The sequence below is a fragment of the Botrytis cinerea genome, chromosome 5 (genome assembly GCF_000143535.2).
Source record: "Botrytis cinerea B05.10 chromosome 5, complete sequence".
Classification (NCBI taxonomy): Eukaryota; Fungi; Ascomycota; class Leotiomycetes; order Helotiales; family Sclerotiniaceae; genus Botrytis; species Botrytis cinerea.
The window spans coordinates 1,513,160-1,529,307 of NC_037314.1; the positions used below are offsets into that span (position 1 = coordinate 1,513,160).

General features: G+C 45.2%; 5 protein-coding genes across 5 annotated transcripts; 3 read left to right on the forward strand and 2 right to left on the reverse strand.

Moving 5' to 3' along the window:
* Positions 1-301: 301 nt before the first annotated feature.
* On the reverse strand, positions 302-1,650 carry BCIN_05g04210 (hypothetical protein). Its single transcript, XM_024692999.1, has 2 exons — positions 1,596-1,650; positions 302-1,547 (listed from the first exon to the last, which is right to left on the reverse strand). Exon 2 carries the CDS (start codon positions 1,297-1,299, stop codon positions 358-360), a length of 942 nt encoding a protein of 313 aa, XP_024548784.1. The 5' UTR covers positions 1,300-1,547; positions 1,596-1,650; the 3' UTR covers positions 302-357.
* A 2,408-nt stretch (positions 1,651-4,058) lies between these two features.
* Positions 4,059-5,924, forward strand: BCIN_05g04220 (hypothetical protein). The gene is made up of 2 exons (XM_024693000.1): positions 4,059-4,350; positions 4,597-5,924. The coding sequence occupies exons 1-2, from the start codon at positions 4,273-4,275 to the stop codon at positions 5,824-5,826; spliced, it is 1,308 nt and encodes a 435-aa protein (XP_024548785.1). The 5' UTR covers positions 4,059-4,272; the 3' UTR covers positions 5,827-5,924.
* Positions 5,925-5,937: 13 nt separating this feature from the next.
* On the reverse strand, positions 5,938-7,009 carry Bcvps60. Its single transcript, XM_001559751.2, has 2 exons — positions 6,836-7,009; positions 5,938-6,772 (listed from the first exon to the last, which is right to left on the reverse strand). The coding sequence occupies exons 1-2, from the start codon at positions 6,899-6,901 to the stop codon at positions 6,197-6,199; spliced, it is 642 nt and encodes a 213-aa protein (XP_001559801.1). The 5' UTR covers positions 6,902-7,009; the 3' UTR covers positions 5,938-6,196.
* A 254-nt stretch (positions 7,010-7,263) lies between these two features.
* BCIN_05g04240 (hypothetical protein) lies at positions 7,264-13,374 on the forward strand. Its single transcript, XM_024693001.1, has 6 exons — positions 7,264-7,426; positions 7,518-8,288; positions 8,504-9,424; positions 9,478-10,998; positions 11,049-11,711; positions 12,350-13,374. Exons 3-6 carry the CDS (start codon positions 8,759-8,761, stop codon positions 12,950-12,952), a joined length of 3,453 nt encoding a protein of 1,150 aa, XP_024548786.1. The 5' UTR covers positions 7,264-7,426; positions 7,518-8,288; positions 8,504-8,758; the 3' UTR covers positions 12,953-13,374.
* Positions 13,375-13,642: 268 nt separating this feature from the next.
* Positions 13,643-16,148, forward strand: BCIN_05g04250 (hypothetical protein). The gene is made up of 2 exons (XM_001559748.2): positions 13,643-14,539; positions 14,598-16,148. The coding sequence occupies exons 1-2, from the start codon at positions 13,709-13,711 to the stop codon at positions 15,459-15,461; spliced, it is 1,695 nt and encodes a 564-aa protein (XP_001559798.1). The 5' UTR covers positions 13,643-13,708; the 3' UTR covers positions 15,462-16,148.

Sequence of the window (16,148 nt, forward strand, 5' to 3'; positions counted from 1 at the left end):
GTTATGTAATTTTGGGTTTGGGGAATGGGAGGAACGGGAATGGGAATGGGTGAGGTAGAGCTAGGTGTGGTTTGTATATACTCGAGTACATGTATGTATGTATGTATGTATGTATGTATGTATGTATAGAAATGGGGGAGAATTTCTTGGGTATGTTCGAGCCTCGAGGGGTTACTCGATGGCTTTACTTTGGTTTTTTTTTTTTTTTTTTTTTGGATTTGGAATTGCAGTTTGTTATAGACTAACGCATAGGAATAGTAGTGAGTACTCGACGCATCTGTGATTGAACATTGATTGTATTTGTACTTTCAGGATAAGATCGTTATTATCCTTCGCCCCCCCCCTCTCCGTAATATCTTATTTCTTAAGTTCGAAATCTAGTATTTCTACTTTCTCCTGTTGCTCCTCTTCAACGTCTTCTTTTGTCGCTGTATCCACGAGTTCAATTTCGAATTCAAGCTCATACTCGGGGTTCTCCTCATCCACTCTCTCCTCTACAATCTCAATTTCGAATTCAAGCTCATACTCGATTTCCTTTTCGATTTCCAACTCAACCTCAACCTCAACCTCAAACTCCTCCTCTTCCTCACTCTCTTCTGCATGTCCCAATCGCCCCTCCAGCTCTTCACACTTATCCCACCCCTCAACAATCCAAACCATTCCCCCATCACTTCTCATCTCTCTCCAATCTTCTCTACTGACACCCATCTGCCATGTTCTCAGAATCCCATTCTCGCACGTTCCTAGTCCTCCATTAATCTCCGCATCTCCTCTATTATCCTCACATCCCTCCGCGTGCAGAATCCACGGTTCCATGATTTCGATTTCCATTTCTTCCTCCGTCTTCTCCTTTTTACCATGGCACTTCTTCTTTCGATTCTTCTTCTTGAGTTCCTCGTCTGCGCGGCCAGGGGACTCGAATGTGTGTTTTTGTTTGTCTTTCTCAATACTGTTGATCTCAGCGGGGAAATATACCCAAAATCTTTCACTCCCGTCGCCTCCTGCCCCGTCACATCCACACCCGGAACTAAAATCGTAAACGTATCCCCAATCATCAACAATATTTGGGTGGAGGGCGACGGGCTCAACGATTCCTTCGCAGAAACCAGGGAGTTTTGCTGAAGCATGCGGTTCGAGGGCGCCGGAGGTGTAGGGTGTTAGGAAGGTAGCGGAGTAAGAGAGACATTTTTCGGGGGACGTGAGCGGAACTTGGGAAGATGGGGGTGTGAGGGCAGAGACGGGAGGGTGGAGAAGGGCGAGGAGAGGAAGGTAGCGGAGGAGGTTGGCTGGGGCGTGCATCTTGAGATAAGATGGGAGGGATGCGTGGATTGTTGTGTGTTTTTTGGATTTTCTTTTAGACTCAGTAACTCAAAGTATATAACACAAATGAGCAAAGCAGAGAAAAGAAAAGTTGGGGAGAATAGTACAAAGTCGAGTTTTCCCTTGAAACCAGCTTCAACATTACTTTTGAAGAGATTGGTTTGGTCAAGGAATGATGCAGATATATGCCTTCATCTACCAACAGATCAGCTGTTTGAAGCCTTACCCTGCGAAGGTCAGCCTTGATCTTGAACTCCAATTGAGTCTATACATACACAATAAAGGCCATTTCAGACCGTCTCAGCCATCGTCCTTCGACCAGGCATGGCCAAAATATGTACTTATGAACAAGCGATCTACAAAAGACATCAAATTTGTGGCGAAAGTCGAAGTGTTAGTCGTCCTACAGCTAAGCGCTGGACGTATCTCAGGTCGCTTCATTCCTCGATTGAATGTTTGTTGTGCGCTTAGTTTGATTGGCGCCAACATACGCATACTTACAACGTGCGGGATCCTTCATTCAAATGAATGCAAAATCGATCATTAAATGATATTTTCCTGCAAATGGGTTAATTTGTGTAGAATGAATACGCAAGAATCACAATCGCCTGCGAACACTTGATTCTCAATTGACCGCTTCCCTGCGTTATACTATTAAATGAGGATGAGAGAAAAGTCATGTATTCATTTTTGAGACTGATGTAAGATTGCATAATTCGATAATTCCATACATGTAGCCACGATGCTATGTGCAAATAAAGACCATTGGAGAAATTCTCATCGGCGTATGCTTGTAGAGTGTATACACCCGTAAAACCTCGACGCGTGATTACTTACAGGTGGATCCATTATCCAGGCCTGGCACGCTCCCAGAATATACTCCGAGTTGTGCGTTTTGTAGAATGGAAGCACGGAAAGAAATAAACGAAAGTAAGTCGAATTTAATCCTGTGGATGCTCTTAGATATCGACATGCATCTTCCATACGATTGAAGAAGGCCCTACTGCTTGGTTACGAGATTCACCATTAGTACAGCCATTTGAAATCGCCGGGGCGAAATGAACTGAAACCTTGGATTTCCAATCTCAAGGAATATCCGAAGCGCTTGCTTAATGACGGACCTATCGAGGCTCCTACTGTCCAACATTTGCGACTGAAAATGAAATTTGCGTGAAACAATAATATTTGGAAAACAACTGCTAGACATGTTGTTCGGCTGTCCAACCGCGAGGTGCAAAAACACATGTATTGATGAGAACACAAAGGGCATATGGCCAGAAGAGGAAAGAATCAAACGTGCTATTGACAAAAGCCAAACAAATTGAGTGTTCTGTTGGGGAAAAGTGTAGACGGGAGTATCAGGGTGCCTAAGTCGTCCTCATAGTGATCCCTCCGTCCGACCATAAAAACATCGAATCGTGTGCATCACGAGTGTGTCAGTGAGAGGATGTCTGACAAAACTATGGGCAAGCTTTACGATGGAAGATTTGTTATGCGAAGTACTTCGTAGAGAGAATGAACGATTGTCTGTCGATGGTAGCAGTAACCAGTGTGAAGAAAAAGGCGGTGCTTAAACATTGAAGACTTGAAGAATGCTGCGCGACTCTTGTTGACTCCACCAGAGTTACAAGTTCACGAGACCGCCACACGCATGGTTTCCGGATTCCTGAAGGCGATCGATCCCTATATCGTATAATAACACGGTAAGGTCACGCGCTCGTTTTCACACGTCACTTTGCCACTAATTGAGGCTGATATCCACACAGGTACGATGGGGGTGCAGCAAAGAAAAGTCAAATAGAACAAGATCCAAACCCCGAGTTCACGTTTTGATGCTGTCCAGAGTTGTCATTCGTGCAATTCATGACCGAACTTATGGCGACCTAATAGGCTAATTCCTATATATAACCTCTGCATAGCTACCGGGCTTTTGCAGCAACAGTATTCTCCGTCTGGCTGCGGTGCGAAGTACGAGGCGTGCGATACGCACATCGCACATCGCACATCGTACTAATGGGTAGGTAGGGATGACACAGCCCGAAACAGCCACCAGAAACCCTGGGATCGCGATATCGATATCGTATACTCGTAATTATCGTCGTGCGGCCAGCAGCAGAGGGGGCGAGAAGGCGAGAAGTCGCGACGTCGAGAATGGAGAATGGAGAATGGAGAATGGAGAGGAACACTCTTCTCCTAGCAAAACCGGGCCATGCCGAGATGTCGTCGAGTCAAAGGCTGGCTCTGGTGTAGTCTAATTACCATTACGCTCGCTATTCCAACCGACAAGCGCCAAATCCAGAATCGATCCGAGAGGTTTCAGTACGACATGCGACATTCATTACTCGAGCAGAGACCCATGTTGGCGAAGGGAGGGAGGTACTTGGTAATATGGGGGACCCGATTAAATATGATGATATAATCTCGATAATCTCCGATTTCTTAAAATACAATCATACATACCCTTACACTTCGCCGTTCCCACATAGCACATAGCACATAGCACACACATAGCACACACATAGCACACACATAGCACACACATACACCACCCACAGCCAGATGAGCGATCCAATTATATATTCAGCCTCGTACTGCCTTTGCCCGGCTGAATGACCAATCGCATATCTCTTGCTATTCACCTCGGTAGCACCAGATCAAATTGACAAGGGTTTGGGGTGGCTCGTGTTGTCTTCGTTCGTTCGATCATCCATCCATTCATTACCTACTTGCCCATTTCTGGATCCCAAGTCCAAATCCCAATATTTTTATCTCTCTGGCCTTTCTCGTACTTTGCCTCCCTACCAATACGACGCTTTAAATAGTATCCCACATTTGGTATTGGTAAGAGGCTTTGCGCTCACTGCATTGCTTTTTTCTCTTTCCAACGTTATATTTCTCTTCAGGTTCTTGCATTTTGGTGTTTGGTCCCCAGATCCGAAAGAGTTGGGCATGATGGATGTGATCCGTCCACGAAGACCACATCACAAGAGTAGAACCGGATGTCTTCAATGCAAGTCAAGAAAGGTCAAGGTGCGTATTCTCTTATTGCCTTCGTTGGGTGGCATTTCACCTCCATATATTGCAAGTCTGCGTCCATGATTGCTGCACCAATAGAACATCCTAGTCTCGGTCATGAAAAGCTCTCTGGTCGACACAATCTTCTCAATGGGGTTCTCGGCGTTGCACCCACATTACTCATTACATTGTTTTTTCTCCAATTTTCCCCAAATTAAAATAAGATAAAATAGGATTTAGCTGACAAACATATAAAAAAAGTGTGACGAGAAGAAACCATCATGCCAGAAATGTCAAAGTTACGGTTCGGGGTCAGAATGCTCCTATTTGCGTACACATCCCATGAAGAGTCTTCATAGTCACGAGATTCAGTGCAGTACGATGATGCGACAAGGCTCAAAGTCAAAATCGCCAGCGTCTGATATCTTACCTTCAAAAGTTGAATTGAGCCCTAGACCAGCTGTTTCGCCTACTCCATCTCTGTCTGCATCTAGTTATTCCTTTTCTACCCTTGATATGGAGCTTCTTCATTATTACACCGTGTACGGCGTTTCGGACTTCATCGATTTTGCTAGTGGTCAAGAACTCTATCGGACAACTGTTGTAGAACTAGCTTTCCAGTTTCCTTTTCTTATGCATGAGATTCTTGCTTTGGCCGCCTTGCAACTATCACATGCCCGACCCCTCAAAGCTGCTTACTATCACGAAGCATCGACTGCTCACCTAACTACCGCTCTCCAACTATTCCAAGATACGGTTTCCAATCTCACGGCTGAAAACTTTCAAGCACATTTCGCATTCACAACCATGATGTTTACATTTGCCTGGACATCTCAGGATTCCAATCTGCCCAATCATCTGTTCTTTGGACCCGAATGTGCCGAAAGTGGAAGTGCATTCCCTCACTCTCAATGGGTCAAGCTTTACCGAGGTTCTAATTTTATACTCAAAAATACTTGGGAAAGTCTGTCTCGTGGTCCATTTAAAGTAGTATTGGACCCTTGGATAGATTTCCAACAAGATTACATCCCACCACTCGACCCAGCTGACGATGTCCACGTCTCTTCGCTATCAAATGCATGGTCCAGTACTTCCTCATGCGATCTCCCGCTCGAACAGCGACAACATTTAGATCACGCACTCAATATGTTGAAACGGGTATATGGACTCCTGAGAGCCCCCAATGCACCCTCACCTTTAAGCGCGGTGATGAGTTGGTTTTCTTCGATATCCGATGAGGTGGAAGCGATGCTGGGTAGGAAAGTGAAAGAAGCGTTGTTACTCGTGGCGTACTACTGTGTGTGTGTACATCGTGTATCACATGTATCGTGGATGAGTGGGAAGGGGAAGAATCTGTTGCAGACTACTTTGAATGTGTTGGGGCCTGGATGGGAGGAATGGACGGCGTGGCCTATAGAAGTCGTTCTGGGGAGAGAATGGAGGGGTGGGAAGACGATGAGTGTGGATTTTATTAGTGGTGCATCATCATGAGGAGTTTTTGGGATTGCGTGCATGCATTTGAAAATTGGCGTTGGAGATACCAGTTGGAAGGCTTTTGTTGCATTAATCGGGCGTACTTGGGTATATCAGCGGGGATGCATGTGTGACAAGTCAAGTTTTGATTGAATAGTTTGTGTCTTATATCGAATAATACCCCCCATACTCGCTCAAGAACCCATGGTGTACTCCTCGAACCTTCCTTGTAAACGCCGCTAGAATAAATATGGAGAATTCCACTGCCGATAACACCAATAATTCTCTACAATCGTCACAATATCATCATGATATACTGAAGCTGCGAAAGCAACCTTCAAATAATATCCATGTGTTCTCCTTCCTCAAATCAGATATTCACCAATCCTCAAGTAGCAGCTTCCTTGACCTCACCCACCTTTTGTGGCGGCTCATCAATAAAACTCGGCACCTCATCCACCATAAAACTCGGCGTCCCCTCCGCCATGCCCCCCAACCCCTCCAACTCCGCCTCCTCGCCCAGCGCCTCCAACTCCGCATCCAACTCCGCCTCATCCACCTCCTCCGGCAAATCATAACTCCTACTAATACTCTCCTGAATCTCATTCCCCACCTCCATCAAATCGGCCATCTCATCCTGCATCCTCTCAATCTTATCAATATCAATCTTCCCATACTGTTTCTTCAGCGCCGCATTCGTCGACTTGAGCGTCGACACGGTCGTCATGACGTTTTGCAGATTATCTTGCATCATGGCTGCGCTTTCCATGTTGTAAGATTGCTGCTGCAGTTGGTCGCGCTGGCCTTCGTACATTTTGCGTCGCTGTAGAACTTTGAGCGCTTTCTGCTTGATGGCGGTTTTGCCCGGCCCGTCGCGCATCTTGGAGAGCTTGGTTTGGTAGGAGGTTAGTTCGGCGTTGATGGAGGCGAGCTTGACGTCGAGCGAGGATATGCGTTCGTCGACCTAGAGGAGAGGGGGTTAGTTGGCTGGGGTGTGGAGGGAGGAGGGGGGGTAAATATTGTTTACATTGGAAATCGCAGAACTGAGGGTTGGTTTGGGGGCGGAGGACTTGGCGCCGAATAATCTATTCATCGTGATGGTTTGTATGTATGTGTGTGTGTATGTATGTATGAACAGATTGTGATGAAGTTTGAAAAAATTGTGTTTTGCTATGAATGTTGTGCAGGAATTGGATTTCCCGATTATGAATTATGATTGATTAGGCAGTTTGGTCTTGAAGGTCCAGGCTGCTGCAGTGTGATGATTGATTGATGGTTTGGAAACATGCTGGGTATTCGTCATGGGCACGGCATCAAATCTTGCCGGGGTTTGCTCTCGGCTAATTGGTCACTGATGTATCTTTATCGGGTCATCACGTGGCGTCTGGCTGGGATTCAATCTCATCATTCATGTCTCTTCCATCTTTTCCATCTTTCTGTCATGATCAGATATATGCAAGACACGTTGTCAGTTGGCTGCTTGGGGTGAATAGTGCAAGGAAGGAGGATGATAGGATGAGCCGTTGATACATTGATCCCAAGTACGAAGAGGCATATGAATTGTGAAACCATCGCTCGCTGTGTCGATACGCACGCCTAGACACACACCCATCCACATGTTCGTCGTGCTCATATCCATACACACATCTACACACTCTCATATACATATCTATGCACACACTCCACACACGTCTGATATTCACCCATAGATCATACGCACACGAATGAGGGGCGTGAATCAACGACCTACCACACCACCCACCACCCACCACCTGCCCAGCGCTCTCACGATTGGTTCTCCCTCTCTTGTCTCTCGTGAAATGAGTCGGACTTCTTGGTGACCATAGCAGAAAGGTCCCTGATGCTAATTTCCAAAGGCTCGAGCAAGGCAGAAAAAGCAATCACATCAACTTGTACCCACTCAACTTCCCTATCTTCCCAAACTGCAACGAACTTTTGCGCCCCGATGTGGAAAATTGATCAAGTAAGAAAAAGACAAGACCACAAAGAGACCCAAACAACTTTGAACCCCACCATCGACCTGCCTTGCCTCTGTGCCCTCTCGGACAGACCAAGATTTTCCGATTTTTCTAACAATCAGAGGCAGAGAGCACTCGATCAGCAAATTCCCCATCTGTACTTCTAAAACAATTACCTTTCCTGTTTCTTATTCTTGAGATACCCTTTTTATTTGGAAAATTGCCGGTCCGTTGGTTGGCTGCGTGTATCCGTCTAGATCTCTCTTTCGGCCATCTAGTCAAAATTGGAGATATCAATCCAGCCCAGCCCACAACGTCTTGACAATCTCCCTTACCATACACAGACAGATCCCTTCCGCAACGCATAGCAACATTGATCCTGCTCTTCTGGCCTCTTTGCTTAGTCAAATGGGAGGAGGAGCGTAGTTGAGGAGAGTCTCAATTCGGAATCCACTGTGCACATAAAGCACAATTGATATTGAAACGCAGGAAATATATTCCGTAGGTAAATCCCGTTTTACCGTTATTTACATTATTCACAACTACAATGAAATGAATGGCTTGCGGAAGCGCAGGGCTGAGAGAGTCGCGCGCCCAAATTAAGGCACCATTCACCGACTAGCCACACAATCCTCTCCTCTATTCCTCAATTTGCGGATTGTACATGATTATCCACTTCTCAAACATTGTCACTGACCTCACATCTTTATTTATAGTCATATTTACGATCTTTGATTCTGAACGAAACACAATTCGACACGATATCACAGATAAAAAGTGCATATCTGCAGGCGGGAACCATTCCCATACAACCACCTTTTTTTCCTTGTGGGGAGAAGTACATCATACCTGCGGCTCTTCAGCGATTGATACGCATGATTAATCTCAAGATACGAACATAAAAACAATACCCATATCTCTTTCTACCACCATTTCCTGGGTGGCGGACGAGTCCTCTTACATAATTCATCATGTTCTGGCGATTCGGCGGATATGCCAACATTTCTACCATCGATACCCTGCTCGACAAAGAAGATGTTACCCTAGAGCAGTTGTTGGATGAGAGCGATCTCATACAAGAACTAAAACAACACAACTCCAAGTTGATTGAATACTTACGGGAAGATAAAATCTTAGCAAGGCTCCTGGAATATGTTGTGGCTCCTAAACCGGAGACTATCGCATCAGAAGACGCCGGGGCAGAATCGACAGAAAACTCAAGTTCACCAAACTCAAAGGGCAAAACTCGATCATTTTCACTTTCTCGCCAGTCCTTTGAAGATGCCGACGAAGAAAAAGAGAAGAAACGAACTCGCTATGCTTACGTTGCGGCCGAAGTCTTATCCTCGGACAACTGGTCAATCTGTGAGGCTTTGATGGAGAACCAACCTCTGTTGCGCAAGTTTTGGGAGTTCTTGAAGCTTCCTGCGCCTTTGGATCCTTTACAAGCCAGTTATTTTACGAAAGTCAATGAGGCTCTGTTAGATAAAAAGACTGAGGAAATGCTTGAATTGCTAAAGTCGATAGAAGGCACAGTTAAGAGTATGCTTCAGCATGTGGATTCTCCTATGATTATGGATCTCCTTTTAAAAATAATTAGTTTGGAGAAAGCGGAAGGAGGTGCAGGAATTGTTGATGTATGTTCCTCGCCTTTCCCATTTTATTTTTTATCTGCTAACGCTCGAAACAGTGGCTACATTCGCAAGACTTGATGCCAATCCTTCTCTCTTTTCTATCCTCCGAACACAGCTGGGCCACACAAACTTCAGCGGGTGATTTTCTCAAGGCAATTATCACTATCTCAGCAAATGCGTCACAAAACGAGCAGTCGTGCATAGGACCAAATGAGCTCACTCGCCAACTTGTTTCTCAGGCATGCATTGAAAAGTTGATCTCCGACATGCTTAAGGGTGGAAATCCGTTGACTGTTGGAGTCGGCATTGTTATTGAAGTCATTCGGAAGAACAATTCGGATTATGATCCAGAGGTTGGAGCTGAGGCAAATGCAGTACCATCCAGCCGCGATCCTATATATCTCGGAACCCTTTTGCGAATGTTTGCCAAACACGTCCCTGATTTTATGGAACTTATCCTCAGTCCCAATCATACCGTTGGAGGAGGAGATGGTCCTGTAACAATACAAAGAAAGGAGCTGAGTGCTGCCTTTGGTGGTAAAATTGAGCCCCTTGGATTTGACAGATTTAAGACTTGCGAGCTCATGGCCGAACTTTTGCACTGCAGCAACATGGGCTTGTTGAACGAAGTCGGCAGTGAAGAGTTTGTCAAGACGCGGGATATAGAGAGAGAACGATTAAAGGCCGAGGGTAAACTGAATCCATCGTCAACTGCCCTAATGTCCGAAGACGACCTCACAATGAAATCTTCAACACAAACACGACTAGGTTCTCCAGATGGTTCTAGGAAACTGGAGGTTCAAAATGCTTCCGATGATGATGGATTTGAAGAAGTTACGCATGCAACAGAACTTGGTGATGATGCCAAGGACGATTTTGATGAGAAACATGAACACGAAGAGACTTTACTTACTTCTACCCAACCGCCTGTTTCTTTCCTTGACAAGGATGACGAGGAATTTGTTGATGAACCTTTGAGCTCGCCAAGACTACAACCGCTGTCCGATGAGAATACGTTACATGAACCAGAGATGGCTGTCCTTCCTCTTTCTCCAACCAAGGAACTTTCTCAACAAGTTGGCTCTTTAGGATTTACTGACGAGGATACGACTATGACCTCCCCTCCTCCATCTATCGATGCTACTGTCCTCGATGATACCGAAGACTCTTCTGATGGTTCCCACAAACATACCCCTGAGTCCTCAGAGGGCTCTCCCGAAAGCCAGAGTGTACCGATGGAACCACCTACCGAATCTTCAGTACCCACAGAAGAAGTTCCTCATGCTGCAGAAGTCATTCCACTTCCAGAAGATACCCCTGCACCTTTGTTCTCCAAGAAAGCAGGATCAACGGAAGAGACTGGCGATACATCAGCCGCCGTTCCTGGCGATGGTAACATGAGTCTTGACAACATCGATACTACTATGCGCGATGCTGGTGAAGGCAACAACTCCGTACTGATGGGCAACACGGGGGAACCCTCTCAAGATCAAACTTTGGAAACTACAGGTGCTCCTGTAGTTGGAGATTATCTCAAGATGCAATTTGTTGAACATAAAGTTGTGCCAACTATCTTAGTAAGTTTTCACCAGGCATCATATTTGAGTACATGAATTAATCAATGTAGGATTTCTTCTTTCGATTTCCTTGGAATAACTTCTTACATAATGTCGTATATGACGTTGTACAACAAGTATTTAATGGACCTATGGATCGTGGATACAATCGATCACTTGCGATCGACCTCTTCGAGACTGGAGACATCACAATGAGAATCGTTGATGGGCAAAAGAAGAGCGACGAGGCACAAGAAAAGAACAAGATGCGACTTGGTTACATGGGCCATCTTACACTCATCGCCGAGGAGGTTGTGAAATTTACAGAGCGACATCCTCCCGAGCTCCTATCTGACTCTGTGTTGGAGAGAGTCATGAACGGTGATTGGATCCCGTATGTGGAGGTCACTCTGGCAGAAACTCGGGAACGGGATAATGCAATTCTCGGGGGCGTTAGACCAGATATGGCAGTTGGTCCACGACAAGCAGTCATGAATGCGGTGAACGCAGCCAACAATTTCGGAAACGCATCGTCTGCTCTCGCCGACGCAGGCCTTAATGGGTCAACAGGTCTCGACAGCGTTGAACTCGCTAACAACAATGGGACTGGCAACAACTTCATCACTGGGGGTACATTACTGAGCGGCTTTGGAAGTTCCAGTGATGAAGAAGACGACGAAATGGATGAAGATAATGACGAGGAAGGAAAGAATAGTGGTGGTACATCGGCAGAAGTGGGTCATTCTGTTCCTCCATCAGCCCCCAATCTTGATAAATTTGACGACCTGGACGTTGATTATGAATATTTGGAGCAACTCGATCGTGAATCACCTCTGTTTCCTCAAGAGAAGGACGAGGGTTTTGATCAGGGTAGTTCTTAATCAGTAAAAAACACATGTTGCCTCCCTTTCTTCCTGTACAGTACGACTTTTCTGGCACTTTATTCCCAAACAACATTACAAGTGGCGTTTTTAGATCTTTGGGGCTTGTTGTTTCTGGCTTCAGAAATTTAGAAGGCATTAATGTTGGTATGAAATGAGGAGTATTGTTGGAGTTTACTCTTTCCTTAAATCAAGAGAAAGAGATTCAATTTTTTGAGATATAATCCTTTACCCCCGTTTCTGATATGGTTGGTGGTGGTGACAGCTGTGATGTCGATCTGGTGTTGTAATTATTGATTAGTGTCCGCAAATCTTTTTTAATGTTGCTCCCTAGTGGGTAGGCTAATTATCTACTCTCATCTGGACCCGCCATTTATCTGCTATTTACCCAATTGCTTTTATCCGCCGCTTAGCTTTCCCCCTTTGGAATATGTCTTATTTGTCAGATGATTGTATCGTACCAAAATATTTGCTAATGTGATTACGTCTAGTTTTCTCGCTATATTACCACACCTTCGACTACAACATCTACCTCGGATCTCTCACCTCCTTCGGCACCACCGCCACCGCCACCTCCGCTCAATATTCCACCAAGCCGCGCTAGAAGACAATTGGCTGCTAGATTGGCGCTGCATAGCAAGCAGAAATTGGTGAACGGGGAGAAAGTTGAAGGCGAGGAAAGGGAGTCGAAGGGAATAAACCCCTTTCAGGTAGAGGGCGAAGACGATGAGGAGGGAAGCAGTGATGATGATGAAGGTGGCTTTGGGAGAAGTGGGTTTGAGGATAACTTTGACAATGATGATGGGGTGGGGGTTAGTATAACAAGGGAAGCGAAGAGGAGAACGAGTTTAGAGGATGAGGATGAATATGATGGTAGGGCCGGTATTGGTGGGGTCGGGGCTGAAGACGATGAGGTTGTGCATGTGGGAATGGTAGAGGAAGAGGGTGAAGGGGGAATCGAGAGTGAAGCTGGAAGCGGAAGTGCGAGTAAAGGTTCAAAGGAAGATACGAGGTTAAAGGCTGAGGAAGTGGATGATGGAGAGTTGGTGCATGTTCAGCACGCCGAAATGCAGGAAGGAAGTAAGAAAGAGTAGACTCCATATGAATTGGATTGATTGAATGGACGGCTGCGGTGCATGGATGGCGGATGTCTGATGAATGCATGAGTGGATGAGATATTTGTACGATATTATGCGAGATTACGATCAGTACGGGTTACGGAGGTGGCATTACGCAGCGAGTTTCTCTTTTGCTATAATTGATTTGGGTGAGATGATGAGATCAGATGATGACGTGAACTAAGAGAGCTTAGGATAGGGACATTTGATGAATAGGAAATGAAGCACGGAGGATGAGAGGCGTGTATAGATAGTTATTTGTATGGATGATTGATTACGTTTACCAAATCGAGTGAGAGTTTTGGGAAAGAAATATTAACAAGTCAACGGCACGTCTAGTTCTGCTAGTAATACGAGATGCTAGTTGTCTATGAGTAAAAATATAGGATGCGGGATCAATCGATACTAGTTGTTGAGGCAAATGAACGGACTGAAGGTTTCATGGATGTAATTTCTCAGAATGGCGCTTTTGAGAAGAATTTAGGAGCTAGGGAAATGATTTAATCAGAAATGAAAATCTGATTGATAAAGAAGATGGGTAGTTCTGGGGAAAACATAGGGATGAAAGTTCATCGAGGATTTCAAGGGTCACCGGGAGCTCGACTTGAGCTCGGATTTCTTATCTTATCGCCGTCAGACTAAAATTTACAGGGTGCTTATAGCGTTGATATTACAAACATCGCATGCCACCATGAATCTACCTTCATACAGTTTCTTCTTATACTTCTCTATATGCACCGGTTAGTATCACAATCTCCATTCAAATGTGCCCGCTGTCTGCGAGCTACAAAGCAACAAAATGCAGCGTCAAACTTGCATAAGAATGCCTCTCGACAATTCTCACAATCGCCACTTCATGGGGAAGATACTAGCAAAGTAACAAAAGACCTTGAGGATCAAGCTTCAATCGAAGCTCAGATATTGAAGCAACCCTCTAAGAATGATCCGGAAAAGAAGGAAGCAGAGAAGGAGCTAGGAGCGATGTCAAGGCGTCTGTTAGAAGCTACCGAAGATGCTCTGTTAGAAGGTGGTCGAGCTGGACGAAAAGCTGTGGAAGAGGCGGGCTTCTCCGAAGAATTGAAGGCAAGGTTACTTGAAAGATTAGAGGCTTCAAAATTCAAATCGGAGAATGCCTCTGCCTTTACGGAAGCAAGCTTTGCATCCAATATTGGTCGTGGGTCTCGGGATATTGCCACAGGGCAAGCATGGACCGGGCAAGAAGCGGCTGAGGATACGGTTCTGCGAATGCTGGATGATGCTAGGAAACCTCTGAATCCTGCTTTACGAGGACCGGGAAAGATCCCATCGCCAATTGTGGATTTGAGGTTGAAGAAACAGCCTAAACAGAGACCTGGCGAAAGATTAGCAAACGCGAGGGATAAAACCTCAATCTATGCCATTTCTAAGGATAGCCAAATGAGCGAGCGAGAGAGGGAAGAGTTCAGAAAGGAGCTTAAAGAAAGATTTTCGCCTGGTGCGAGAGCCATGCCGAATTCAATCAGAGGTTTGGCTGCTTTGGCCAACGAGAGAATTGAAGATGCTATTGCTCGCGGTCAGTTCAAGGTAAGTCTAAGCTTTGCAATCACTCCGAGACGGCATGGTACTAATTTGTTATTCACAGAATATCCCCAGAGGAAAGGCAATAGAGAGAGATGCGAGAGCCGACAATCCATTTATTGATACAACCGAATACATCATGAACAAGATGATACAGCGACAAGATATTGTGCCACCATGGATAGAGAAACAACAAGAACTCGTCAAAACTGCAAATATTTTCAGGACCAGATTGCGGAATGACTGGAAGCGACATGCTGCAAGAACAATTGCAAGTCAAGGTGGTACCTTGCAGGAGCAAATGAGAACTGCAGAGATATACGCACAATCCGAAGCTGTCCATAACCCCAAGAAGCGAGCTGTGGAGCAAATATCGGTTCCTACAAATGCTACAGACGATCCAGTCATGGTGAAAATCGTACAAGAAGTTCCATCTTCGTCTACTGGAGATCCAGTCATTCAAATTCTAGCGGAAACGAAAGAAGATGAAATTGGCATTGGCAAAATTACCCCTCCTGAGACAAACAGACAGCCAGATTCTGAACAAACACCCACAGCACTTCCCCCGCCATTTCGAATACCGTCCTGGGAGGAATCCGAACAATCATATCTCAAGTTGGCCATCACCGATCTGAATAGTAAAACGAGATCTTACAATCTCATGGCACCAGATCTTGCAAAGAAGCCCTACTTTTCATTAGAACGTGAATTGAAGTCATGTTATGCAGACGTGGCACCCCAATTAGCTGCCGCTATCAAAGAAAGAGCCACTAGGCCAGCCAAGGAATTAGTTGAAAAGATTGGTCATCGCCCTGGTGGTATCATGGAACGATTCGGATCGGATAAAGTTAAAGTTTATGATTCTAAGAGGCCTCTATATGGTTTCAAGGAATTCTGGAATGATTTGTTTGGGGAGAAACAAGCATAAGTCTATCTTCCATTTATGATTATACATCGAGAGCAACTTCTGGGTTGGGAAACACAATACTTGGAAATGGAAGGAATGGTGGTGGATGGGGCCCTCATAAGACGCCTGTTTACAGCTCATGTTACTTGCAAAGCTCTATACAACATACATCATAGCCTCAATCAGCTTCAGGCAATTATGCAAACACCATTACACATATTTTCCTCAAGCGGCATCAAAATTCATTTTCGAATATCGGTATGGAATCAGACGGAAAAGCCTTGTCAGTTACCACACCCGTCGCCAGCTCTGCTACAAGCAGGCCTATGCACAGTTCAGCAATCCAACAGACATTCCTGGGCAGCCAGCAAGTTCAGGGACCACGATGGGCTACGCGAACTTGGAAAGGGATTTCAGACTATACAAGAGTTACACTTTCCACAGCGGACAGTGGAACCTTGTCGTTCTCACTTTTATAAACACGTCTGGAATAGATTGCCATCAAAGACAACGGAGAATCAGTGATCAGGTAACTGGGAATAGCGCCACATATGAATCCCGCCATTTGGGAGATAGCGCCGTGAGAATCAAATTTCAAATTGAACATTTTTTGGTGCCTGAGAAAATGTTACTCATTGATGTATTTTCTGATCCCAAACAGCGTTTTGTAATTAATGAATTCATCTAATTGGCTCCACTATGTCGCCA

Coding starts and splice junctions, on each gene's coding strand:
- BCIN_05g04210 (XM_024692999.1), bottom strand. CDS start 1,299: ATGCACGCCCCAGCCAACCTCCTCCGCTACCTTCCTCTCCTCGCCCTT.
- BCIN_05g04220 (XM_024693000.1), top strand. CDS start 4,273: ATGGATGTGATCCGTCCACGAAGACCACATCACAAGAGTAGAACCGGA. Junction 4,351..4,596: donor GCAAGTCAAGAAAGGTCAAG/GTGCGTATTCTC, acceptor ATATAAAAAAAG/TGTGACGAGAAGAAACCATC.
- Bcvps60 (XM_001559751.2), bottom strand. CDS start 6,901: ATGAATAGATTATTCGGCGCCAAGTCCTCCGCCCCCAAACCAACCCTC. Junction 6,773..6,835: donor TCAGTTCTGCGATTTCCAAT/GTAAACAATATT, acceptor CCTCTCCTCTAG/GTCGACGAACGCATATCCTC.
- BCIN_05g04240 (XM_024693001.1), top strand. CDS start 8,759: ATGTTCTGGCGATTCGGCGGATATGCCAACATTTCTACCATCGATACC. Junction 9,425..9,477: donor GAGGTGCAGGAATTGTTGAT/GTATGTTCCTCG, acceptor CGCTCGAAACAG/TGGCTACATTCGCAAGACTT. Junction 11,712..12,349: donor GTGGTGGTACATCGGCAGAA/GTGGGTCATTCT, acceptor GATTACGTCTAG/TTTTCTCGCTATATTACCAC.
- BCIN_05g04250 (XM_001559748.2), top strand. CDS start 13,709: ATGCACCGGTTAGTATCACAATCTCCATTCAAATGTGCCCGCTGTCTG. Junction 14,540..14,597: donor TTGCTCGCGGTCAGTTCAAG/GTAAGTCTAAGC, acceptor TGTTATTCACAG/AATATCCCCAGAGGAAAGGC.